We start from the raw sequence: 27,181 nt of genomic DNA on the forward strand, positions 1-27,181 counted from the left end.
TTCATGGCGTTAACTAAAATTATTTCATCGAAATCAATTTATAACAGTAATAAATGTTGTGGTGGCTATAGCACATTATTCAATTTAACATAATCCAGACGTTTAGTGCTCCATCTTAAAAATTTTCTCTATTATCTGCAAAACATTATCAGTCACTCAGCTCTGACTTCAAAAACATAGCACAGTAATTGAAAACATTTCAGACCCCAAGTTGTACAAACATATTTTTTAATGTTCGTTTCTCGAGATAAACCTGCAATGAAGTTGAATTCAGACACAGATGTATTTTTACTAGTTTCGAAATCCCACCATGAAAGGTTTAGTAATGAAATAAACATTATAAATACCTTTTATTTTATTATCGCTTTACATAATGATGTTTGGAATTTTTTTTTTAACGTGTTACAATTCTCGCGCGAGTAAAGCTGCTGGTGTTAGCTTAGATATAAACAACTTTAAACTGCCACCTAACAGTTTAAAATCAACCTTATAATTTAAGTTTTTTTAACAACATGATTTTGTTGTTTTTTAATCGAAATATCACCTAATTGCTAACTGTTGGCCTCTAAATACATTTTTTTTTTTTTTTCATTTTTGAATCTTCACAAATTTTTTTATTATTACGGGAGAATTAGCAGTTAAGTTCCTATTCATATTAATCTGATTTTATAATTGTATCTATAATTGTACGTAATTTAATTTTTGTATCACGTAAACAGTAGAACTGTTAAGAGCCAAAAATACATTATGAGTAATTTTAGTGAATAAACGACAGTAATTTGAAATAGTTCGAGCGTTAATACCGGAATAAACTCCTGCCTCCCTGAGCCGGAATGACCGATCACGATACCTGCGCCCTTATTGGCTGTGAACCTCCCTCCGTCACCTGCTCAACCAATCTTCTCGCAGGAAGTCTCACTCCGTGCCGACTGAGGCGTTTGGTACGCCTGATGTATAGACCACCTGTTGTTCCCTCCAGCAAGGCTGGCTGCATACCTTCAGGCGGACTTCCACTTCATCTCTCCGAAACAACAAAGGATCACCAGAATGTTTTACAATTCGGGAATAATTTTTATCTAATTTATTTAAGCGCACCATATTTTTATAATACTACATACATATTATATTTTCACAGAATGAGTTTATGAAGAAGTTTTTTTTTTAAATTTTACATTTTGTAGTTGCACAATCCTCTTGAGAATGTAGATGTTATTTCTGATAGAGTTTCAACCCCTTAATGGCCATTTACATAAATACTTAACTTAAATGAGCCAATGCTACATATAACGTTGCACGCGATTTCTAAGCCATACTGGAACCACACTCTAAATAATGATCCATCGTTGTCAGTGGCAGCTTCTAAAATTTAATTATTTCGGTACTTTAGAAAGGAGGTTACTTAAACTTAGAGCATTCCTAGGAATGAGAAGAGTAATCATTTTTAAAGTTAATTTTACGTAGCAAGTGAGCTAGCTGTTAAAAAGGAGTGAATACTTCCATCAATGTTTGAAGGCGGGAAAACTATGAGTCTTCGTTTCAACCACCTAAAAAATTATTTAAAAATATAATGAAAATATATGAATAAATCAGCTGAAAATAACCATTAATTTTAAAAAATGCATTATTTTAAAAATCAAAATCAGTAGTTTGACTTCATTATTGCTTCTCGAGGAATACAAATTCATAAAAATTCTGAAATGTTATTTGTTATCTGTCAGAGAAAAAAAATCTTACATGAGGTAGGGTGAAAAATAAATGGGATCTTAACATTAAAGTGTAAAAAAACGTCGCTCAATTCACGTACATATTCAGTCTACGCGTTAATAATGCAGTGATACTGCCCTGTTGGTCCCTTTTAGGGGTTTAATAAGAATCTAATTACTACACTTTACTTAATTCTCCCTAAACTTGACATCCAGAAAAGATTATTTACTCAATATTTATTCATCTGTCTTGAGAACAAAATTATAGCTCTGTGCTTCTCTTTCCACTGAAATTCTAGGTTGATAAGATCGAAAAGATATCCCATTTATGGGACAAAGATCGTGGTTTTAACCCTAGTTCCTAGCACTTACTGCTTCATAAGTACCCATTTGGTGATGTGGAGACGTTTTAATATTTAAGGTCATGTAGTGTTAACTCTGTGTGCATAACCGTTCTACATAGAAACTTTACGTGTATGAGTCCAGAATAGTCACTGCATGGTATATCTCTCGCTTCCTTCGAGCGGACGCGACACTCTAACCTCTTCTGCCTTCATCGGGGTCTTCCTTCCACATGACTGCAAATACGTCACTCTCGTGGTATGAGAGTCACCGGCTCTACTTCTTGCGAGCTACGGAGAAAGTTGTTCGAAGCCCTCTACAGTCTTAGAGCGCCTCATGCCCACACGTGCGACATAACACCTACTCACGTAGATTTCTTTCCCTAACATGTCCAGACCCTACAGTGATACATTCTTCACCTTACTGTCTGTGTAGACAATACACAACACACTTTACTCCTCAACACGTGAGGCCCAATTCGCACTGAAGCACAGGATTTATCTCAAAAACTAGTCAAAACTCTGGGTCCTAACGCAGGACATGCAGAGGTGACAGGAGAAATGAACATAGGTCTGGAAATGATTCTGCATTTCTTTAGAGCTGGCGAATGGCCATTCTACGAATGGAATAGCAAAGGGTGATAGCGGAGGGGAAGTATCGTGAACGCACAGCCCTAAAGAGTCAGGAGAGGAAGATGTTTGTAGAACAGCATCAGCCAATCAGGGAACATCCGTACTCCTGAACATCATGTTCAGGCCCAGTCCACCAGATGATTTTCCAAATTACTTTGCTATTTACAGACGAAGCGACTGTACACTGCGATGTCACATGGTGAATTTTCACAATCAGCGCATATGAGCACATGTGAATCACCACGCGACTTTTCTAACCAGTTTTCAGAAACGCTACTCGGCCCATGTGTGGTGCGAAATTGTTGGTAACTGTTCATTGAGGCCCTAGGTATGTTATTCCATAGGGCTCCGTGGGATAAGGTATCATGGAAACATTTACCTGCTCTGCTAGAATATGTCCCATTGGCAATAATCCTAGACATGTACTTCACCCACAATGGAGCGACATCACAGTTTCTGTGTTCATACATTTATCAAATGACTGTTTGGCAACCACTGGATAGACAGAGGTGAGGCATAATGGTCTCCTGGATTACAAGAGTACGTCCTGCTGGCATGGCGACGTCGCATTGTGTGGTCGCCATGTTTCCGTGTTCACTGTGGATATTACAAGAAAATTTACCCATCATTTCCACTCATTCGTGTGACATGCTTATAAAAAATTTGTCAATTACTTCTGTGTTTGTGCCTTTCCCACTGTTTACATATTGTGGATTATGGTATTATAGATCATTTACCTATCCACATGGTATTCCGCATAACAGGTTTATCCGGAGTTATGAAAGGCAATATTTGTAAAAAAAATATTTCCGGACCCATGAACACTTGGAATTCAGCCTCATCAACATGTACTTCATATCAAGACATGGTTAAACACTTGTATCTCCCTCATGTCCAGATGTGTAACTGAGCTGTCTTGTTCCCTAGACCCTGCGTACTGGAACAACAAGGCCCAGGAGACCGTGAAGCAACACCTGTTCGCCGAGAGAATCGAGGGTCGAGCCAAGAACGTGATCCTGTTCCTGGGAGACGGCATGTCCATCCCGACCCTGACGGCCACCAGGCTGTACATCGGCCAGAAGAGGGGGCTCTCAGGGGAGGGCCAGGAGTTGTCGTTCGAGCAGTTCCCTTACACCGGCCTGTCCAAGGTACGTGCTCCACTGTCCACAGCAAGAGTGCTCACAGTTCAGGACCCTCCAGGCTCAAGGTCAGTCCTTACACCGGCCTGTCTAAGGTACGTGCTCCACTGTCCACGGCAAGAGTGCTCACAGTTCAGGACCCTCCAGGCTCAACGTCAGTCCTTACACCGGCCTGTCTAAGGTACGTGCTCCACTGTCCACGGCAAGAGTGCTCACAGTTCAGGACCCTCCAGGCTCAACGTCAGTCCTTACACCGGCCTGTCCAAGGTACGTGCTCCACTGTCCACAGCAAGAGTGCTCACAGTTCAGGACCCTCCAGGCTCAACGCCAGTCCTTACACCGGCCTGTCCAAGGTACGTGCTCCACTGTCCACAGCAAGAGTGCTCACAGTTTAGGACCCTCCAGGCTCAACGCCAGTCCTTACACCGGCCTGTCCAAGGTACGTGCTCCACTGTCCACAGCAAGAGTGCTCACAGTTCAGGACCCTCCAGGCTCAAGGTCAGTCCTTACACCGGCCTGTCTAAGGTACGTGCTCCACTGTCCACGGCAAGAGTGCTCACAGTTCAGGACCCTCCAGGCTCAACGTCAGTCCTTACACCGGCCTGTCCAAGGTACGTGCTCCACTGTCCACAGCAAGAGTGCTCACAGTTCAGGACTTTCCAGGCTCAACGCCAGTCCTTACACCGGCCTGTCCAAGGTACGTGCTCCACTGTCCACAGCAAGAGTGCTCACAGTTCAGGACCCTCCAGGCTCAACGCCAGTCCTTACACCGGCCTGTCCAAGGTACGTGCTCCACTGTCCACAGCAAGAGTGCTCACAGTTCAGGACCCTCCAGGCTCAAGGTCAGTCCTTACACCGGCCTGTCTAAGGTACGTGCTCCACTGTCCACGGCAAGAGTGCTCACAGTTCAGGACCCTCCAGGCTCAACGTCAGTCCTTACACCGGCCTGTCCAAGGTACGTGCTCCACTGTCCACAGCAAGAGTGCTCACAGTTCAGGACCCTCCAGGCTCAACGTCAGTCCTTACACCGGCCTGTCCAAGGTACGTGCTCCACTGTCCACGGCAAGAGTGCTCACAGTTCAGGACCCTCCAGGCTGCACGTCAGTCCTTACACCGGCCTTTCCAAGGTACGTGCTCCACTGTCCACGGCAAGAGTGCTCACAGTTCAGGACCCTCCAGGCTCAACGTCAGTCCTTACACCGGCCTGTCCAAGGTACATGCTGCACTGTCCACAGCAAGAGTGCTCACAGTTCAGGACCCTCCAGGCTCAACGTCAGTCCTTACACCGGCCTGTCAAAGGTACGTGCTCCACTGTCCACGGCAAGAGTGCTCACAGTTCAGGACCCTCCAGGCTCAAGGTCAGTCCTTACACCGGCCTGTCTAAGGTACGTGCTCCACTGTCCACGGCAAGAGTGCTCACAGTTCAGGACCCTCCAGGCTCAACGTCAGTCCTTACACCGGCCTTTCCAAGGTACGTACTCCACTGTCCACAACATAATTGCTCACAGTTCAGGACCCTCCAGGCTCAACGTTGGCCAGAAGAGTTGTCTCTCAGGGGAGTTTTTGTTCGAGCAATTCCCTTACACCGGCCTGTCCAAGGTACATGCTGCACTGTCCACAGCAAGAGTGCTCACATTTCAGGACCCTCCAGGCTGCACGTCAGTCCTTACACCGGCCTTTCCAAGGTACGTGCTGCACTGTCCACAGCAAGAGTGCTCACAGTTCAGGACCTTCCAGGCTGCACGTCGGCCAGAAGAGTTGGCTCTCAGGGGAGTTGTTGTATGAGGACTGTTGTATGAGCAGTTACCTTACCGTGAGAAATCTAGAGTAATAATCTTTATCCGATATCACTGATGCGCTATGGCATATTTTCAGGATAGCACAGAATTTCCGTGTTTATGATGGTAGTGGGTTGTGTTTTTCCTTAGGATGGAAGTGCACATTAGTACATATTTAGCTGAATTGTGTTATGTCCACATTTTAGGCTGTCTTGTTACTGGGGGTAGTACTCAAATTATTTTTTGACGTGACAACGTCCAATAAATCGATGAACGCCGGCTGAACGCACGAAAAAGTGTCCCGTATCGCACATTGTCCCACTACGATGTGTCCCGTTACGCTCATTGTTCGCTTGCGCCGCATCTCTCTTTCACTCGATTAAAACATCAAACGATTTGACTTTTCAATCATTTTTTCGTCGTTTGAATTATTAATATTATGTAATTTAACGATCCTCCACCGATTTTCAACACAATCGGTACGGTTATTTAAAAGTAATGTTGAATTTTCAAATACGTTTTTGTACGAACAATGGTGTTTTACAGTTACACATAATAATTCAAATTACACACGGGATCTTTTGCACAATGTTTAAAAAAATAGTGTAACACATTATAAATAAGTTTGGTGTATTTGGGATGCGTATTTTTTATAAAATCGTATTATAAAAACGAAATAATATTATTCCCCTACGGTGCTGTCATCTATGGTGACGAACGCGATCCGAAAAAATCGCGCTATCTAACCGCTTCCGCGGCAACCAGGCACTCGTTAATACATATTTTCCTTTGTTTATCGCGATGGGCGTTATTATTAATGAATTATAAATACAATTTCGTGCCCGGGGCCACAATTGCATATCATTTTGAGCACTGGAAGACATAAAATCGTAAAATATTCTGGACGAATTTTAATCTCGGCCCCAGCGCACCACGAGCGTCTGGGTTGGAGATTAAAGCAGAAATTCTTTCTTAAACTTACTAATACTTATTTTATTAACAGAAAGGACATTTTTATTAAATTCTACGTTTAATTTCACGACGAACAAACTTCGTCGTTAAATGTGTAATCGCGAAAAAGCGTAAAATATTCTCGACGATCTTGAAGTTAAATAGCAAACATGTATAAAAGTTATAGTTAAAATACTCTGTTCGTTAAAGTAATAAACATATTTGAATTAATGAGTGCAAATAAAAGTAAATTTATCAAATAAATTGTAGATTTCATTTCACTCCGTCTTTGTATCCATACAAAATAGTGATAATTCAGTAAAATTATTCAATTTTATTTATAAAATTATGCAATCATTTCATCAATATTTTGTTATGACGTTGTCACGTTAAACTATCGTCCGTAAACCGACTTTACAGACAACCAATCTTTTTTATAATATTTCGGTTTTTTTGTTCACTTGATTTTTAATACTTTTTAAATAAACCATATTTAATTGTTTGTAAAAAATATTGTTTTATAAAACTAGTCCTTAATTATGTTTTTATGTACTTAAATGAAGGTTTTTATGTCAGTCCTAGCATATAGTGAAGCATGAAATCATGTGGTATGCAAGTTTAGATTAACCTTTCGGATTTGGCCTTATGTTTAAACCCTTATTTTTTATAATATCATTCCTAATAAATAAAGATTTGTTCACCAAAAAAACTGAAAACTTGTATTTCTAATTTTTTTCTGGAAAACGTAACGCATATTATTTTATTTATGATACAATTAAAATTAAGAGGTTCAAAAGAAGTTTACAAACAAATGGTAAATCTACAACTGTACATGACATGTTTTCAGTACATTATAGGACTCGCACTATAATTTGCCTCTAAATTCATAAATACCATTAAATAAGGATTTGGTTAAAATAAAAAAAAAACCTTTTATTTAAACAATTAAATATGTTAATATTAAGAATTTATTGAAAATAATGAGCAAAAGCACGAAATATTAAAGCAAAATAGTTAAGCCTAATACATACAAGGGCTTTTTTTTAACCTCCGATGAGCTATCAAAAAAAATACACAACATAAAAATTTTATCACCAAAAATTCAGCAGGGTATTACTTACTTTTCTATATAATCGCCAAAACGATCGAAGCATTTGTCATATCATAACAAAAGGTTTTCGATCCTAATTCAAAGAAGTCAGCCACCAGTGAACAGAGATACAGGGCTAAGTCTAGACGCGGGAGCCAGTGCGCCGCGCGATTAGTCCACCCGTCTCACAGCGGCGTCGTGAGGCAGAGGGAGACCCAGGCGCTGGCCCTGTATCTCTATTCACTGGCGGCTGAATACTTTGAAGAAATATCGAGAAGATTGTGTTACGATATGACGTACGTTTTGACGATTATGTAGAGAAATAAGTAAGACTCTGCTGAACTTTGGTGAACAATATTTTTATGGTAAGTAAATTTGTTTTTTGTACTTTATCGGAGATTAAAAAATAAACGGCCTTCGTATTAAAACTGCAAGAGGGTATTTAACTTGGATATGCGACTTGTAGTGTGTGACGTGTGCCGCAGACATACTGCATGGACTCACTGATGGTGGACACGGCACACGGCCTGCTCGTTAAGCGTGTGCAATGTGACGTGTGACGTGTGCCGCAGACGTACTGCGTGGACTCGCCGGTGGCGGACTCTGCCTGCTCGGCCACGGCCTACCTGTGCGGCGTGAAGGCCAACTACGGCACGCTGGGCGTGAGCGCTCGGGTCGCCAGGAAGGACTGTCGCGCGCAGAGGAACTCATCCACCCACGTGACATCCGTGTTCCAGTGGGCGCAGGTGTGTGTCCCCCCCTTCTCTCTCTCTCTCGCCGCTGCGCCCTGCCGCCAGCCTTTCCCGCTGCTTGCTTTCACTGCCTTTCCACTTTTTGCTGAGAATTATACTACTTTATTTTAGAATTTCGATGGGGATATGTCTCCCGCCTCCCTTTTTTCCGTCCCAGGGCCGGCGAAAGGTAGAGCAAGGCAAGGGGACGAGCAGCTCGAGTTTCACTATTGTTAATGGAATACATAGGAAACCTTATAAGTAACGAAATATGTCCATGTCACATTTACAGTTATGGCCACAGTTTTAAAATTGTGTATATTGTAAATGTATACATCGAAAAGTTTCCGAAGGTATTTTAAAAACTCCTCGTTGTTAGTCTTCCAGGATTTCATCAGGCATCTAGACTGTCCTAATGTTTCCACCCACCATAAAGTTTCCGAAGGTCTTTTTGAACTCAATATTGTCAGTATTTCAGGTTTTCATCAGACATCTTGGTTGCCCCATTCATTCCACCCACCATATCATTTCCGTAGGTCTTTTTAAACTCCATGTTGTCAGAATGCTAGGTTGTCATCAGGCATCTCGAATGTCCTAATGTTTCCACCCATCATAAAATTTCCGGTCTTTTTGAACTCTATGTTGCCAGTCTTTCAGGTTTCCATCGGGTCTTATGGATGCCCCATTGTTTCCACCCACCATAATGTCTTGGAAGGTCTTGTTGAACTCCTGCCAGGTTTTCATCAGACATCTAGGATGCCCCATTGTTTACACCAACCACAATGTCTTGGAAGGTCTTGTTGAACTCCTGCCAGGTTTCCATCAAACATCTTAGATGCCCTGTTTTTTCCGCCAGCCACAATGTTTTGGAAGGTTTTCTTGAACTCCTGCCAGGTTTCCATCAGACATCTAGGATGCCCCATTGTTTCCACCAACAATAGCGGTCTCGGAAGGTCATGTGTCCGCCGCCCGGCTAGCAGGTGCTCTGCGCAGGACGCGGGCAAGGCGACGGGCCTGGTGACCACCACGAGGGTCACGCACGCCTCCCCCGCCGGCGCCTACGCCCACACCGCCAACCGGGACTGGGAGAGCGACGCCGAGGTGGCGCGCGACGGCGTCGACCCGGCCCGCTGTCCCGACATCGCCCAGCAGCTGGTGCGCTCTTCGCCGGGCCATAACTTCGAGGTGAGCGCCTCGGCCACGCACTTGTTTTTTTATATAGAGTACCACCTTGAGGGATGACACATGATGGTCCACCCATTAAAAACCCTCATCTCCATTTTCCCCGTAAGTATTTAAGGGGAGACTGGGCCGGAACCGCAGTCCCAGTCCGTGTTGCGTCAAAACGTCCGCTCCCGTCTCGCTGGTCTCTCTCTTGAGATGGTGTTGGTGCAGGAGGCAGAGGGTGCTGTGCAGGTGGTGCTGGGCGGCGGCAGGCGGTGCTTCAGGCCGAGGTCGACGGTGGACGAGGAGGGCAGGCGCGGGTCGCGGCTGGACGGGGCGGACCTGGTGGCCGAGTGGCAGGACGACAAGGACCTGCGAGGCGCCTCCAGCCACTACGCGTGGGACCGGCGCGGCCTGCTGGACGTAGACGTGGCCGCCACCGACTACCTGCTGGGTGCGTGCCTGCCCCCACAGCATCTCGGTGTCCACTCATTCGGCCAGTAGCGTTGTGTTGTGTGATATGAGGTGATGCAATAGGAATGGAGATCCAATGGTCAAATGGTTATGGTAAATGAAACCTAGTGTTACGAGTGGGAAAACAGGCATGTAAAGGATATTTATCAACTAATAATCACACTTTGTCTTAATTTACAAACTTTTTAAATTATTCGCACCCTTTGTCGGCTCGACAGTGGCTATTCCTACCGTTCGTCTCTTACCGTTCACCTCTGTCCCGTCACACTGCCTCGCGCTACTCACTAGTCCGCACGCATGCCGTCCCAATATGCACCAGTCTCCGCGCACGAAGCTAATTTCTCGCCGCCCGCTATCGCTCGCCAAGGGTTCATTCACCAAATGAATAAAATTGCAATTAATTAATTAATTGGGCTTTCATTTCAGGACCTGTTTCCTATCTCGTAACATTTAGTGTCAGAAGTAAGGATAGCCCTAATTAATATACTTCGGACCAATTTTTGAAAATAAAAAATAATAAAAAATAAAAAATTAGAATTTAACTATTTAAGAATAAAGTTAATGCTAGGATTTGTAATTAGTTTAAAATGTTATAAAATTAGTGTTAGTTTTGTGTAGAAGTATAGTATAGGTCATGATGAAATTCGAGTGTAGTTAATAGTAAATAAGTGATAGTTACATCGTCAGTGTATGTTGGCGAGGAAGATAGTGGTCGACGAAATTATGAACATAATGGCTTTCTTGGCAGAAATAAAGAATGACCAGGAGAAAAGTAACAATAAGAAAATGGAAGGTAGCCTGGAGGGAATGGAGAATAAAATGTAGAATAGCCATTATGAAATGAAGAATGAAATAAGGAACAGCTCAAAATAGCGAAGAATGCTATGAAGATTTAATTTTGACGAAATGAAGAAGAGCCAAGATAAATGAAAAAAAAGCTCCTTAAAATATGTTAAACTGGCTGGTGGTGGCGCAAGAAGACATTCGGAGAGAACAAGTGGCTGTTCAAGAAGAAATGAAGAAGAAAATGGACGAAACCAGCGTACAGTATGAAGTTAAAGTACAGTGTTTGGGGCAGTATCTCGTACAACAAGAAGAGCAACTTGCCCAACAGGGGCAATAGTTAACTGAACAAGAAGACATAGTGGCACAATAGCTCATGTGGCTTTAACAGTCAACCAAATGGCATGTAGAAGCTGCAACCGAGGAATGACGTTGCTGAAGAAGCAGAAGGTGCTTCCAGCCGAAAGAATGTCTCAGGGGAGGTAAAGATGGAAGGCTCTACTAATGGCCACCCAAAATTCAAGCACCCACTTTCGAAGAATAATTTTCATGGGCATGATACAGGCAACAGTTGAGGCAGATGAGAAATCTAATGGATGGAGTGATGAAGAGAAAGTTACAACACTCGTCTTGGCCCTTCGAGGAACTCCACTCGAGCTGCTGAAGACCGTACCAGTTCCGAACCAGAGGCGATATTCAGTGTTGGTGGAAGCCTTAGAACTAAGGTTTGGCAACAGACATATGGGTGGGGTGTGAATGCATCTTCAGAAACACTTAAGAAATTATAGACAAAAATCTAGAAGCTTGTGCACCTTGCCTATCCAGAGCCCCTTGCAGAGATCCGACAGCAGCTAGCCACTAGTGCATTTATAGATGGACTCAGAGATACGTAGATTCAGCAAACCCTTCGTTTGGCCCACCACAAGATGAGCTGTGATCCACTGCCTCAAGACACAAGAGCATCTCAGCAAGGCGAGCTGTGATAGAACTTTACAACGATGTGAATGCCGGTTCCAGTACTTATGAAGGAAATATCCATGGGGCATAAAGAAAAGTGTTGAATAGTTCACAGCTTTAGAGGCCTGAAGGTCGCCCATGAAGATTTGCATTTCGAGAACGGTGGCAAGTCCAACGCGACTGCCCAAATAGTAGGAGTAAACCGACGAAAGGTTAATATTGTGGTAACCGGACTTAACAGGAAAAGATTCTACTAGTTCGAATAAAAGGAGATATACCCGCTGTGTTTTGCATGCCTCGAATGGAGGCATGTCCAAAGGGATCGCCTTTATCGTGGGAGTAAGCTGAAGAAAGAAGGCCAACATCATGATAAGAGGATTGATCACGCAAAACTTCTACCGGTTCGGAGAAAAAGGGATCGCCAACTATGCTTCACATGTCGAGAACGATGGATTGTCTATCCACCACTGCCTGAATCACGGAAGAAAACCGAAGGGATAATGACAGTGGTGTGATAATGGAGTTAAGGAGGAGAAACACCCACAGGTTCGAAGAGCAGAAAGTCACCCACGGTGCTTCGCCTGACAGGGACCAGGGCATATCCAACTGAGGTGCCCGGAATGGAATGGGAACGCACCCAACAGAACTGCCTGATGGTAAATGCAACAAATACAGAAGAACGAGGCCCAGAATAATCTCGAAGCAGACCTGTGGCCGCAAAAGGATTTGAGTGAGACCGGGGTGGTACAGCTGTCAAGAAGTGGTCCATATCCAGCACAACTGCCAGATGTGTAAGATGACACCGTAGCATGGACAACAGTAGCACATTGTTACCTTTTGGGAACGAACAGGCTTATGGAGGGGGCAGTGTTACGAGGATCACAGCAAGGGTGCTGGCAGGTCAGCCCACGTATCTGCCTGTGGGTAAGGCACGGTACAGGCAACACCCAGCCCTCCATTACCGCTACACGCTTAATCCGATTATCAGTGGCGGCGCTTTACTACCCCCTTTCACATTGGGCACGAGTGTTAAATAGTGGGATTCTGATGGCGAGTCATTTAAGAGGGCTACTTGATGTGGCACGGCATTGAAATAGTTTTTTTATCACCTTCGTTTCGTTATTTGCAGGACTGTTCGAGGCTGATCACATGGCCTACCACCTCGATGCCGACAGCAGGTCGGAGCCGACCCTGCCCGAGATGACAGCAGTGGCCATCGCCATGTTGCGGAAGAACCCGGAAGGTTTCTTCCTGTTCGTGGAAGGCAAGCATACCAACCATAAATTCCATTTGATAGGGATTTTCCCTAATACACCGTGGTTAAGAAAGATTTAATATGATATAACGAAAGGGCCCAAACAATTATTACAAAGCAATATGACCTGAAGTATTGATTTGTTTGTGTACACCTTGGGAACTTGAGGAGAGCGCTCGGCCGGCACACTGTGAGGGGTGTGCCGGGTGCGCGCGGCAGAAGGCCCACTGAGGGGTGTGCCGGGTGTGCAGGAGGACGGATAGACCACGGCCACCACGAGAACCGGGCGCACAAGGCGCTGGACGAGGCAGAGCAGCTGCACGAGGCGGTCCGGCTGGCGGTGGAGCTCACCAACAGCTCCGACACCCTGGTCGTGGTCACCTCGGACCACGCGCACGTCATGACGTACAGCGGCTACCCCGCCCGCGGCGGCCCGGTACTCGGTGAGCCAGTCCTTCCTCCGTGGGTTGTAGCCGCGTACTCGGCGAACAATTCACCGCCATTCCAGCCGCCGTCATCAGGGAGCAGTTACCTACCACTGATGCTCCCTGATGATGGCGACTGCAATGTCGACCGAAACGTCGGTGAATATTTCGCCGAGGACGCGGCTGCAACCCAGAAGCCCAAGCTAATTTGAACGACCGTCTTCTTGCTGTGGACCTAAACAGTTAAATACACACCAAGAATGTTCTTTTTAATATTCAGGTCCAAAGTAAGTTATCTCAGAGTCCGCAAATTTAGGAAGATATGTCTGGATAATTTGTGACCGACGTGTTTCGTAAAGTGTAGTAGTTTTGGTGTAGGAGATAATGTGGAGACAAGAGCATGGTTTTAACTTTTTTTTTAATATTCTTATATGGATACTGATATCAGTCGAACGTATTTCTTTAATTGATCATGTTTCTGCATGCTCGTTAGTATGTAGATAAACCAAGTTTACAAGCAGATCATTGTTTTAAAAATGTATTTTTTTGACATAATAGCGTCTTATAAATCGATGAACGCCGGCTGCACGCACGAAAAATTGTCACGTTCCGCCTGAGCCGAGCGTGCAAGAACCGGCCAACCACCGTGCGAGAAAATCTTCTATAATATCAAACAGGTTAAGGCGGGCTCTTTGACTAATTGTTCGTGATTATATATAAACAAATTATTTAAATTAAATTCGCAAAAACTGTAAATAATATTTGAAAATTAAAAAGTATGCAATTTTTCATCATATCTTCTTATGTCGTTATCACGTAAAATTATCGTCCGTAAACCGACTTTACCGACAACCCCCCCCCCTTTTTTTTTTGTGAAAACATTTGTTGGTACAAACGGTTTACTTAGATTTTTTTTTTTTTTTTTTCAGGTGTTGCCGGTTATTCAGATGTCGACACATTACCGTACTCTACGCTGAGCTACGCAAATGGACCCGGGTACAAACAGCCGCAGAAGAACGGTACCAGATATGACATTTCTTCAGACAAATTAGGTAAGTAGTTATTTAAAAAAATTTCCCGCAGAAACCTCGATTTTAAAACTAAAATCTTAAAAACGATTTTCACAAAAAAATAACCAAATACAAGCCAATACAAATAGGAAATCATTTTCTCAAATGTATATAAAAAAAGTACAATTTACTTGCATTGCCAAATAAATCTTGCCAAATTTTCTCATTCCCTTCTGCAGTTTGATCGTGTTCAGGAGGAAATGATTTGAGCTCTACAGGTGCACTAAGAGTAAAACCAAAGTTTCTGATTCTGATTATTTGCGTGTTATGATATATAAAATTTTTCGAATGTATCTAGACTGGCCAGGACGAGGATAAATGAAAGTAGTGACAGATATACACCCATCATAATTAACAGCAGGAGTTAAATTGCTCAAAGCCTTCAAAGTGTGCATTTGCTGGCATTCAGCTGTAATTGTGTTTTAAATATCTTAAATGTATTTTTTACAATTTCTGACTTCTGCTAATAGCAGAGAGGTGGGATATATATGACTTTTTTTTACCACGTGACAGAAAAAAAACCGTACATGATCCTTTTGGGTGTGAAGTTTTGTGTTCGATTCTCCTCTGTCGTTTTAATGCAGTTGCTGTTGTGTTTAATAGTGGATATTTTCACTCTGCTGTTTGAATGCTTTGATCGTTATCAATATTTCCTTGACCTCTCATCATTTTTTATTTCTCACATTTTGATATGTTTGGCCTTTTTTTTTTAATGGTTTGAATCATTTAATTTTCCTGGATATTCCTCTTTTTATGTCCTTTGGTGAAGAGGTGTTGTCTGCAGGTACAGTTGGTGTAGTTTTTTTGTTATATTTCTCGTAATGTAGGGGCTTTATGATGGTGTGTTTGTAGGGTAGTCTTATTTACTGACATTTGATTGTTTTAAAGGCGTGGGGTCAAAATATTGTTTTTATTTATTTCATTTCAATAGGAGGTTACAAATTTGCTACCACTTTATTTATCATGGTTAATTATGCATTGGATTAGGTATAATTCTTTATATATGATGGATAAGGTTAGCAGTAATATTGAACAACGTTTTATAGTAAAATATTTTTATTACTAAATTATAAATTTTATAAAGATTTATAACAAATATTGTGAACATAGTTCATGGTACAAACTATGTGTGTATTCGTGAGGATATTGGAACTACTTCTTTCTGCACTATGCCAGCCACTTTATATATTAAATATAGCACCTTTTCCTGAATCGAATATGTACGTGGCAAGCTCTAGTAGCAAATTTGTTAATTTTTTTTCAACTGCGTCACACTCTGACCGTTAATTGAATTTTAGGATTGCCAGCTATTTCTTTTTAATTGAACTGTGGCTATGTCGGGCTCCGACAGAAACTCTGGGATCAAAGATGGCTACCCTGGTCCACTCTAGTAGCTTGTTGAGAATTTAAGGTGCATATCACTATCGCCTCTGGTGGCGAACTTTGTAACTAATATGGTGGCCGTAATATTGTGCTCGACAGCAGCAGATTGTTCCTGGAAATAAGGGGGAGGGGTGGAGCCCTATATTTTATTGGGCATAGGGGAAGAGTGTGGAAGATGAGTTGAGTGAGGGGAAAATGGTTCTAGGGCATTTAGCGTGTAAGTAGGTTGGGAAATGAGGTAATGCAAACAGTTGCCCTCTAGAGACAACCAATGGATAGAGACCGGAAAAATTCGCGAATTCATTTCGCGATAGGCTAAAATACAAACCGTTATACCTCAGTGCTGCCTCTGCTATTGGTTCACAACTCACCTGGGTGACTCTGAGCCAATGAGAAACACCCAACCAAAGCTTTATCGAATCACAGGCTGCTACGCTGGAACGTCTCACAAGACAGCAGCCAATGAGTGGGTGGCATTTGACCGAGTGTACGTAGAACTATGGAGTTCATCCTAGAGGTCATTGAACCCGCGAATTTTTCCGGTCCCTACCAATGGAGCTTAAATATGTCTAAAGAGGTGTAAGAGTGGAAAGGGGTGAGGTTGAGCGTGGGGATAGTGATGATGCATGTAAGATGTACCATAATTTATTGAGGAAGAAGAGGAAACAGTGCATCATGGGTAATGAGGGGTAACACAGGGAGCGAAGTACCTAAGCCATACCACCCCTTATAACTAAAATGAGAAATGTTGGACCTATGCATTATGCCTGTATGCAGGGGAGGCGAAAAACGGATGAAGGGAAGTAATATCTCAAATTGCATTCTGGGAAGTCTATTTGGTGAGTAGTGGAAGCCAGAATGGCATGCTATAAAATTTACATTGTTCCATACTTGTAGCATGAGTACAACTTCGCATACTATAATTAGTAGCTATTTCCAAATACCCAGAATTCTATATTGCATACCGGGTATTAAAAAATTAATTATATTTGCTATTACACTTTACTTTATCATATGGCAAGTGATAATTTAGCTCCGTTTTTAGGTCCTTGACGTTTGATCATAACATTACTGATTCATATCGTGCAACTGAACATACAAACAACAACCAGTATTTTATAAAACTTTAAAATAAAACGTTCAGTAACATTGGCACTACCTATCAGCCTTTAAACTACATTAATGGCCACGAAGACAAAACACAAAGGTCGACAAAAGTGGCACCACCTGACAGTACACAATGTGATCCAGATGATGGACATGAAAAAATTGCCGACAACAGTAGACAAAAATTAATAGATAGATACGAAAAAGGTAGGAAGATAGGAGGGGAGAACATACCATAATTCTGGCAGAGTAGTCCCAGGGCACATAATGAATTATACCAACGCATATTTAATTTCTCAATCAGTCTACCGTAATTACCTACCTATTTCGCGATATTTATGGTGAGGTTTACAATAGATATCTGGCATATCATACAAATGAATTAGGGATGATGTACTCCCTCTATTGCTAAAGGACTGTCAGTTAACCATCATGTCACGAAACGTAGCGAGGCTCATTGCGGCGATGTACTGGCAGAGTGTTCACTCATGGGTCCCGAGCCCACACTCTCTCTGGAGTGTACGAGCAGTGACTGCCATCTGCTGGTCGTGGTTGCAGGTGACAAGGACTACGAGTTCCCGGCCATGGTGCCGCTGCGTAGCGAGACCCATGGCGGCGATGACGTGGCGGTGTTCGCTCGCGGGCCCTGGGCTCACCTGTTCTCGGGCGTGTACGAGCAAAGTGTCATCCCTCACCTGCTGGGCTTCGCTGCGTGCGTGGGTCCCGGCATCACCGCCTGCAGCGAGACAGACACACTGCCTTGGACTGCGCCTGAGCAGTTCTTGTAGCACCACCTCGTTGCAAGCCTGTGTACCTTCACACGCTCTTGTTTTCCACGCTGTGTTGTTTCCTACAGCAACACTAGAAATAATTGGGTGATGTTTGGGCTTTGAATCAAAACCATTCTTTTCTGAATTATTGATTTTAATAACCAGTCGTTGCATACATACCTTACAAAGTTTGTTGTTGTCAGTGAATCCATCATGGATCAACATTCTATACCTAATTTGATACTTGACTAGTTAACGAATGTATTAGATATCAGAGATAACCAAGTTAAAGTATTGTGTGTGTTCATTAAGGAGCTTGGAATTTTTGTTTCCCAATGAATTAATATTATATTTTTTAAAACATCTTTATAATTCCAGTCTAGAAAATGTATAACTGTTGGAAATACTCATTGAAATATTAAGATTTTAAATCAAAATTTTTTTAGTACTTAATAGTACTAAATATTATATAGTAAATACTATACTAAATAGTATTAAACTAGTAAAAATAGTATTAAATATTATACTAAATAGTGTTATTATTGTGTCTTTTTCAGTCAGTTAAACTTGTTTTCAAATGAAAATTTTACTTACATCATGCAGCAATTAAGTTATGTGGAATAAAATAATATATAAGCCCTAATTAAACAGGAAAATATTACCAATATTTTACTTTATTTAATATTAACTTTAATTGAATGATGAATCATTTATATTTCACTTGCTCACACCAGTGCTTAAAGTTATCAAATGCAATAAGGCTTCATTAGATTATATCCATTAAAGTATAATTTATTATGCATTATGAAACTTTTAAGTAATTAATAGTACCTATATTTTAAACTCTATTCATAACCATTCATAAAATTTATGCAATAAGAAATGCTATTGTTCAGTCGTGTGAAAAAATTAATTTTGGTATCCCTTTACTTAACGATGATGTTATAGATATCTGTACAAGCGAAACAAAACATAATCTATTTCTCGTAGATTGTTTGGGTATAAGTAAACTAAAAATTATGCAAACAAATTAAGTGCTTCTCGTATTCGCAATTACAATAGTTTCTTTGGAAATGTAGTCGCATCATTGAAATAAAGAGAAGTCTGTTTCGGTCAATATCTCAGTTAATGAGAGCGAGACACTACATGTGAATATTGGATGCTTATTCTTCCCTTGTCTCTCGATACACAGATATATTTTATGTTTTTTTTTTAAATTCTTAATTAGAAATCTGGTTGTAAAATATTTTTTCTTGAATTTGTTGTGTCTCTAGGAAAAAAGACGAGGCAGTTGAGAAAATATTCCAATGGCAATTTATGTTTTGATTTTATGGTTGTAAATTTTAATAGTGTTGATAGTCAAGCTATTTGCTTGCGACAGTTAGTGAACTGATGACATGATACTTAGTAATTTTTACACATAGATACTATAGCATTTTTCGTGTGATATGTACAGATAGAATATACCAATGTGTTTTCGTGCATATATGTGTATACTTGTTAGTTAAATAAGGTAATAAATTGACTTTTAAAATATATTTGTACTTTATTTAACTCCTAAAGAAATTTTTCCAACATTTCAAACGACTTATTCAGTTTTTCTGTAACATATATGTTATATCTACAAGTGTTTCATGTCCTAATCCAGAAGTTCAGAAAGAGAGGAAAAGTTTTGTTTTCAGAAACTAATTGTTTCCTCAGAAACTATCTTTTTTCATGCCTCTGTGAGGTTACAGGCCAACATTTTAAGAAACAGTTATTATTTAAAAATTTGCACGTTACTCTGAATGTGTGTTTACAATTTTGTGCATCAGAATTAAAAAGTAACGATCGGTCGTATGCTTAAAATTCGACTCATGTATCAATGCATTCATGATATAGCTTTACTCTGCATAAACTACTTATGAACATAATTACTTGCATGTGTGTTCATGCAAACAGATAACTCGTAAAAATATAAAGTATTGCCATTTTTATTCACAAATAGTAAATTATAAACTTGAATTGTACTCAGTAAAAGTTAATGAATTATCAATATATATATAACAAAAAGTGCATACAATTATTAATTAAAAACTATCATTACATCATTAATATATACAAATAAATAATATATTTTAAAGCTTATGATAGAAAACATTAACATATATTTAAACTGCTATGGAAATTATATTTACTTGACATAAAATAACTGTTCATTGACATTTTCTTAAACCAAGTAAACTTATAAATTAAAATATATTATTTCTTTAATCAACTTTACAACCCATGGCACGGATTTAAATCATAAACAACATGTAAAGATCGTAAAAAAATATTCAGACCTGAATATATATTTTTTGATTCCCTAAAAACTTTAAAGAAATTGAAGTCATATGTTTCTGATTATGTATTTTTATGATAATAACATTTTCTTTTAACAATAAAACATTAGGGCCATTTTCTACCAAAACTTTTCATTAAAAAAGTATTTTTATTAATAACTTTTTCTGACATTATATTTCCAAATTAGTTTTAATTATTTTCAAAAACTAAAATTAAATATATTCTGCACCCAAATAATATTAAATAGTTAACATTATCGTTCAAAATATTTAAGTGTTTGTATTGTGTAATTTTAAAGTCTTTACTACCATATATAAATATTTCTTATCTTTAGCAAAAATGTTCAGTTTTTAAACATTTTAATTTTTTTTCAATTACAATAGTATTATAGAAAAGTATTTCCTGGCCCAGGCTTCAGGCTGAGGATTGAAGGTTATTGTACTTCTTCCGAGCGCAGAGATTCGCGTGAGGTGTCGGTGTCCGCCATCTTGGATTGTGACGTTACAGCGGTCATCTTGGATGACCTTGACCTTGACACTGGAGGCGATCTTGGATCCGCCATCTTGGATCTGTCAGCTTGGATCCGCCATTTTGTTTTCTATAATCGTATGCTCCGCTGCTTAATATTGCAATTTTCGTTACGGATGCCAACTTGAAAATCCGTAATTTGTATGCTAGAAAATCGGGAAAAATATTAATATTTACAAAAAATTTAATTAAAAATTTTTAATGAAATATTATTTAAGAAGCACCGTTGCAATTTTAGTTACGGCCGCCATCTTGAAAATCCATAATTATTATCAGAAAAAAATTATGAAAAAATTGGTAATTTAAAAAATGATTTATATAAAAACACATCGAAATTTTGGACACTAACGTCACGACCACCATCTTAAAAATCCGTAATTATTTAGCTAGAAAATCAAGAAATTTTTTAAAATTTATATAAAAATTAATTAATCAAATTTTAATGCATTATTATTATTATTTTTATTTTAAAAACCCACTTATGTCCTTTGTTCATACCAGGTGAGGGTAGAAAAATGGTGACAGATCCTTCCTCCACTGAAGCCACTGACAGACTGACCTCCCACCACTAATGCCAGGGTATATATATATCGTCAGCTAGTATGTTGTCATGTCCACCATCTTGTTTCGTCTGATGGAGATCACAATCTGGTTTTCGTCTGCTAGAGTGCGCTACCATCATAATAGTTTAATTTTTATCCACTAGAATGCAGCAATAATTTATTATTACTGTGGCGCCCGCCATATTGACATTTGGACGACATATTGGAAATCTGTAATTATTTAGCTGTAAATTCGTAGAAAATTCCAAAATTCATCAAAAAATCTGCAAATCATATACTGATTGATTCGATCGATATCCGTCCTTGGTCCAATACTTGATCGATGAAAAACAAATGTAGGTAAAAAAATCTTATTCAATAATTTATGTTCAAAATTCTAACAGCTGCTTACGTTCATCGTACCAGCCTTCTATAAGCCGATATGTCCAACAACTTGGAAATTCGTAATTATTTAGCAAGTAATTCGGGAAAAAAATACAAAAAATTCATCAAAAAGAGTCTCTTATTAAAATAATTATTGACGCGACAGATCTCAGTCTTGGGTTTGATTCTCGATCAGTGATAAGGATAACTGAAGCTTAAAAAACATTTGTAAATTATGTTTCCCCATTACCTTTCGTGGAGTTTATTAATCATTCACTCTACGAAAACAACACTAGAGAAGATACCAGCCCGACGATTTTTTTTTTCGATGCATGCAATACAATCCAACTAGTTCATGTACAATGCTATACGCTATACGTATAAGCCAAGTGTCTTCTGTCCATGAGACCAGGTCATGAACAATATCAGATGTACAGACCAGACATTTCTGGACCACAAAACCTTCGTCGATAGCTAAAATAACATATTTCAACCAGTCAATACAAAGTCTTCAAACTGTCAGACCTAAAGTATCGATAAAAACAATTAGACCAATGGAACATGTTTTACGCTTAGATATTAAAAGACCAAGGATCCCTGATAATTTTTTATCAAGACCAAGAGGTTTTGAACCAGTAAATATTCACAGTTACTAAAGATTTGACTACGCGCATTTGACGAAACGAAACACATTCAACAAAAGAAAATAACATACTGTACACACACTGGACGCACAGAACACACATTACACAAACTGACAACACAGTAAACACACTGGACACACAGTACACTAGCTGGAAAAATACATGATGGGTAGGAATAACTTAAAAGTCATTTCAAGATAGTTTTATAGGGCAGCACCCTATGGTGTTGTGCATAGGAATATTTTCATATATTGAAGGACCATATTGTAAGTCCCTATCCTTCCTATACGTAACCATTATAATTGATGACAGTTAAGTGATGCCAAGGGTGTAATTCAAAAATGCAATGTCCCATTAAAGCAAATTAAGAGTTGTTATTTAAGACATATATTTTTTTAATTGAGAGAAACACCTTTACTTCTAAAAATTCATATAAATAGCTGTGAGTACCTCGCAACTCAGTGGTCCTGTGAGTACAGCCTTGTGCTTACCACTGAACTAAACTTGTTGGAGCAATGGAAATTAAAAAAAAATTTAACTATTGTGTTGTGCAGTAATATAAATTTATTTTTAAAATTCATTGGCGTAGCTGTGTTCATAAAGTTAAGGGGAGGGGGGGACAAATAATGATTTTGATGTCATGTAAACCCATTCCCCTCTTACCCGGGGGTCCTCCACCGGAAAATTTTGATTTTAAAAGTGCAAAATAGCGCTTTTTAAGTAGTTTTTGTATCTAACCATTGGATACATCGATGTTAAAATTATTATTGTTTCCTTAAGATAAAATTTGATGAGTGAAGAAATTACAAATAAAGTTGGGCAGAATAATATTATAAAATAAAAATATCACGGTCTAGAAAGTTGGGGGGGACAGTCCCCTCCACCCAAAAAGTTCAGGGGGACACGTCCCCCCTGTCCCCCCCCCCGGTTCCTACGCCCCTGTTAAAATTGAAATTAAGGTTTCGAACAATTTGGTATTAATGTGCCAAACATCAGTCCTGTTAATTATGAAGCTGTGAAGTAGTACAGTCCTGACATCTGGGTTTGATAAGAAGTATTTGCCATCAGCCGGGGTTTCGGGTGCGATTCCCGCGGCGAGTCTAAGGAGCTGTACGTGAAAATTGGGGTGTTTTCCGGGAGGGCGCCATGCTAGCTCTGTCGTCTAGCCGTGAGTGGGTCGATCGGCCCCAGCGTGTCCCCTAGACTCGGTGGCTTGACTTGGGATTACGTGAAACTATATGCTAATGAGGTCGGGCGCACTCCCTAGACAGCGTAAGGGGCTGATGCCTAACTACAAACAAAGAAAACACTCATTGGACTCTCGTGAAACGTGGTTACACGTATTTATTGCTGAACAGGCGCTACATGATTCTACACGCGCGCTGGCCGATCGGCGCTTGGGCGGAAATTAGTACACGCAAAAACATAACACTACACTACACTCGTGATAAAAATTGACTAGCTCTCCCTACGGCAATCCTTCGTGGGGAAGTAATAGTGTTGGTGTTTGGAGACGGCCAAGCCCGTACGTGAATGTTAACAGTAGGCAATTACGATTCGCGTAGCGAATCGAAGCACTAAAGTTGTTCAGGGGAAACTCTGTGAGGCCGGCAGGTGTTTGCGCGGCTGCATTAACGAAAAATTGTTTGACTGGAGTCGGCCAGGTCCGTAAGTGGCTGCGCTTAAGGTGGCCTTGTGGCCCGCGACCTTAAGACAGTAAAAGTGGCGACGGCATTACCAGTCGTGAAGAATCAGATAGACAAAGATTGAAGGCTCCCCACGGTACGCGCACGTCCACTCCGGGCCGCGAGCTGATTAGAACTGCCTGAGGGGTTTTCGTGCGTGGTGCTTGGGGGGGGGGGGGGGCAATTCCTCCGTGCGCCAAGCTACGAGCGACAAAGCACTTTACCGTTATTCGGTTTAAACTTTAATATATATGAAAAAAGTGTGTCAAGTTAAAGACTGTTACTAAACGCTAAAACCCACTGATTTTACTTGTGTTTGTGGATTTGTTCCAGGTATTGTTCCGGCACTTTGTGGATTTCTTAATTTGAGGCTCTGAGCCAAGACGAAAGTTAAAGGCGTCCGTTAAACGCATTTTCCTTAAGGGAGTTGCACTTATGTCTTACGACGCACATTCCGAAACGCAATTGATTAATTCGGTTTGTCTTGATCAGTGTACTGTTTGATTAATTGGTGCACTGTCGCACGGGTGGTAATTACACTACACAATGTATGGCCCTGGGAGTACTTGCGTTACGCCGCTCGTCTCATCTGGGTGGAGACTTGGCGAGGGGTGCGTTCCGCCAGCAGGAGCCAGTTCTGCGGGCTGAGGCCGGGCTAATGGCCTTCGGTCGGTACGACGTCATATTAAAGTATTAAAGTACGCATTAAAGATTTTAAGTTCTTTGAAGTGTTTGTCAAACAGACATCGGTAGGTACTCTGAGTGTTTATGTTCATACCTACTCATAATAACACAAAAAGTGTAATAATTTGTAGTGACATATCTCAAACAGCATTTCGAATCTTTTGTTTAATGACCTCAAATATGTTTGTAGTAGTGTGTTTATTTTCCCCTTTGGTACTATAAATTAAGCATAGACATCATTGCTGTTTTGAATTGAGTATCACACACGCATTGCACAACTGTATTAATAACCCAGGCAAACGGTATTTAAAAATGGCATTTCGTTGCAAAAATCCAGTAGTCGGTTTTATTATCATTCCCAATTTTTTTTTTTTTTTTGGTGTTGAATCCGAATCTGGAGTTATCTAATACAATTTCCTGGTGCGTTTTGAGATATTCATAAAAAACAGCCTAATTTTAGCACTTTGTTTTGGTTTTTCGCTTATAATTTCTACAGTGTGTGATAGAAAAAATATCACTCCCAAGAACACTTCCTGGCAAACGAACGCAACAAAAGTCGCATGATTTCATTTATTAGGGTAAAACTAAAATCGGCCCAAATTGTGTGATATCAAGCGGAGCAGCATGCTGACAGACTGATTGTCACCACCATCATCTAATTTTCCTCTGATTAAAACACAGTGGCAGTTGTAGGATAGGACGTTAATCTCCTTTTAATTTTGATAGGCCTGTCAGCTTCAACCAATGTTTGCTTCCTCAAACCAGGAAGAGGGAGAGCTCTTTCTGTGTGATTTCATCCAATCACAGTGCTGAATGAAAGGCTGTCCCAACAAAGCCTTTTCTTGCATGCTGTAAACATGTGATACCTTGTTTAACAAAGGAAAAGCGAAAACCTTTAAAATTTTGAATAAAAACTCTCTGGCCTCAGCCTTCTTTTGCTGTCCTTCAAAAACATTACAAAGACATTGATGTCGAGACAATCTTCACAGCTGGCGAGAGATTTATAGCTGCCTTGTACAGTGGAAACAAGCAAGTGCCTCCAGATGAGCTGGGGTACAAATGCTACAATACAACAGCTTATAAATCCTCGTCAAATATGGCCACTCTCCCCCGAACCAGAGCTGCAGTACACCAAAATTTTCTGCGCGTTTTTGTGTAAGTGCAGCTTTGGATGGGCCAGTCAGTTTCATGGGGGGAGCAGGAAAATTTTGGGTGGAGGCATACAAGCAAAGGCCTACATTTCATTACTGCCAACCAATCCCTTGAACCTGACATGTTCCTTCAACTTGTTGCATGCAAATGAATAAAAAGGTTGTTATCTTTAAAAGATTTGTGCAATGGGAGTGCATGACTTGATGTAAGTTTTTGGACATACGCCATTGCTAAGAACTTTTTCTGTTGAAGAAAAACTAATAAATAAAATAAATAAATAAAAATAAAAATAAAAATACTCAAAAAAAGATACAAAAAACACACAAAATTAAGCAAACAATTGCTGTTGTCAACAAGGATATGAACACCACAAAATATTCCGAAACAGGAATATGGTCAGCAAACAAAGAAAAAACAAAGAAAAATGTACTAAGAGAACGAAAAAATCCCCACAAATGATGACAACACAAAAATATTAAAACCCAAAATAATTCAGCACAACAGTTGAAGCGAGACAAAAAAACATGACAAAACGAAAAAACAAACAAATACAATAGTTTTACCTAAACAGAAACAAGCGACGTTTCGGGAACTGCTATCTGCTCCCGTCCTCAGGCAGAGACGCACATGGTACGGAAACACAGGACTCACTCAGTCGCACCTGTGTTTCCGTACCATGTGCGTCTCTGCCTGAGGACGGGAGCAGATAGCAGTTCCCGAAACGTCGCTTGTTTCTGTTTAGGTAAAACTATTGTATTTGTTTGTTTTTTCGTTTTGTCATGTTTTTTTGTCTCGCTTCAACTGTTGTGCTGAATTATTTTGGGTTTCAATATTTTTGTGTTGTCATCATTTGTGGGGATTTTTTCGTTCTCTTAGTACATTTTTCTTTGTTTTTTCTTTGTTTGCTGACCATATTCCTGTTTCGGAATATTTTGTGTTCATATCCTTGTTGACAACAGCAATTGTTTGCTTAATTTTGTGTGTTTTTTGTATCTTTTTTTGAGTATTTTTATTTTTATTTTTATTTATTTATTTTATTTATTAGTTTTTCTTCAACAGAAAAAGTTCTTAGCAATGGCGTATGTCCAAAAACTTACATCAAGTCAATAAAAAGGTTGTGCAGTGACAATGTGCAGGTACAAGGTGTACTGCTCTAACATGTGTGAGCCATGTGAAGCATTATGCAGCAATGTACATCGCTATGATCTCGAAGAGGAAGAAGATCTAGACGACCGCCCATAGGCGTGCGCAGGACTTCAGTATTGATGGTGCCAGATTACACAACAGCCCTGTTATTCACGGACCCCGAGCCTAAAGTGGGGGTCCGGGGGTCCTCCCCCGGAAAAATTTGGATTTGAAAGCGCAAAATGGTGCTATTTAAGGTGTTTCCGAACAAAAACATTAAATACACAGATGTTAAAATTTTAACATTTTTTATGACAAATTATGGCTTTGAACGTTATAATCACCAGGAAAACTACTA

The 27,181-nt window shown here is 40.3% G+C and overlaps 1 protein-coding gene across 1 annotated transcript in view; it reads left to right on the plus strand.

The window, feature by feature from the left end:
- LOC134539556 (membrane-bound alkaline phosphatase-like) overlaps positions 1-19,288 on the plus strand; it is a 96,381-nt gene extending 77,093 nt beyond the window's left edge. The window contains exons 3-10 of the mRNA XM_063381694.1: positions 3,605-3,825; positions 8,208-8,381; positions 9,360-9,551; positions 9,783-9,984; positions 12,874-13,008; positions 13,251-13,442; positions 14,354-14,476; positions 17,543-19,288. Coding sequence (XP_063237764.1) covers positions 3,605-3,825; positions 8,208-8,381; positions 9,360-9,551; positions 9,783-9,984; positions 12,874-13,008; positions 13,251-13,442; positions 14,354-14,476; positions 17,543-17,772 — 1,469 coding nt within the window. The 3' untranslated portion in view covers positions 17,773-19,288. The remainder of the gene's footprint in view (positions 1-3,604; positions 3,826-8,207; positions 8,382-9,359; positions 9,552-9,782; positions 9,985-12,873; positions 13,009-13,250; positions 13,443-14,353; positions 14,477-17,542) is intronic.
- The last annotated feature ends 7,893 nt before the right edge of the window (positions 19,289-27,181 follow it).

This window comes from Bacillus rossius, chromosome 15 (genome assembly GCF_032445375.1).
Source record: "Bacillus rossius redtenbacheri isolate Brsri chromosome 15, Brsri_v3, whole genome shotgun sequence".
NCBI lineage: Eukaryota > Metazoa > Arthropoda > Insecta > Phasmatodea > Bacillidae > Bacillus > Bacillus rossius.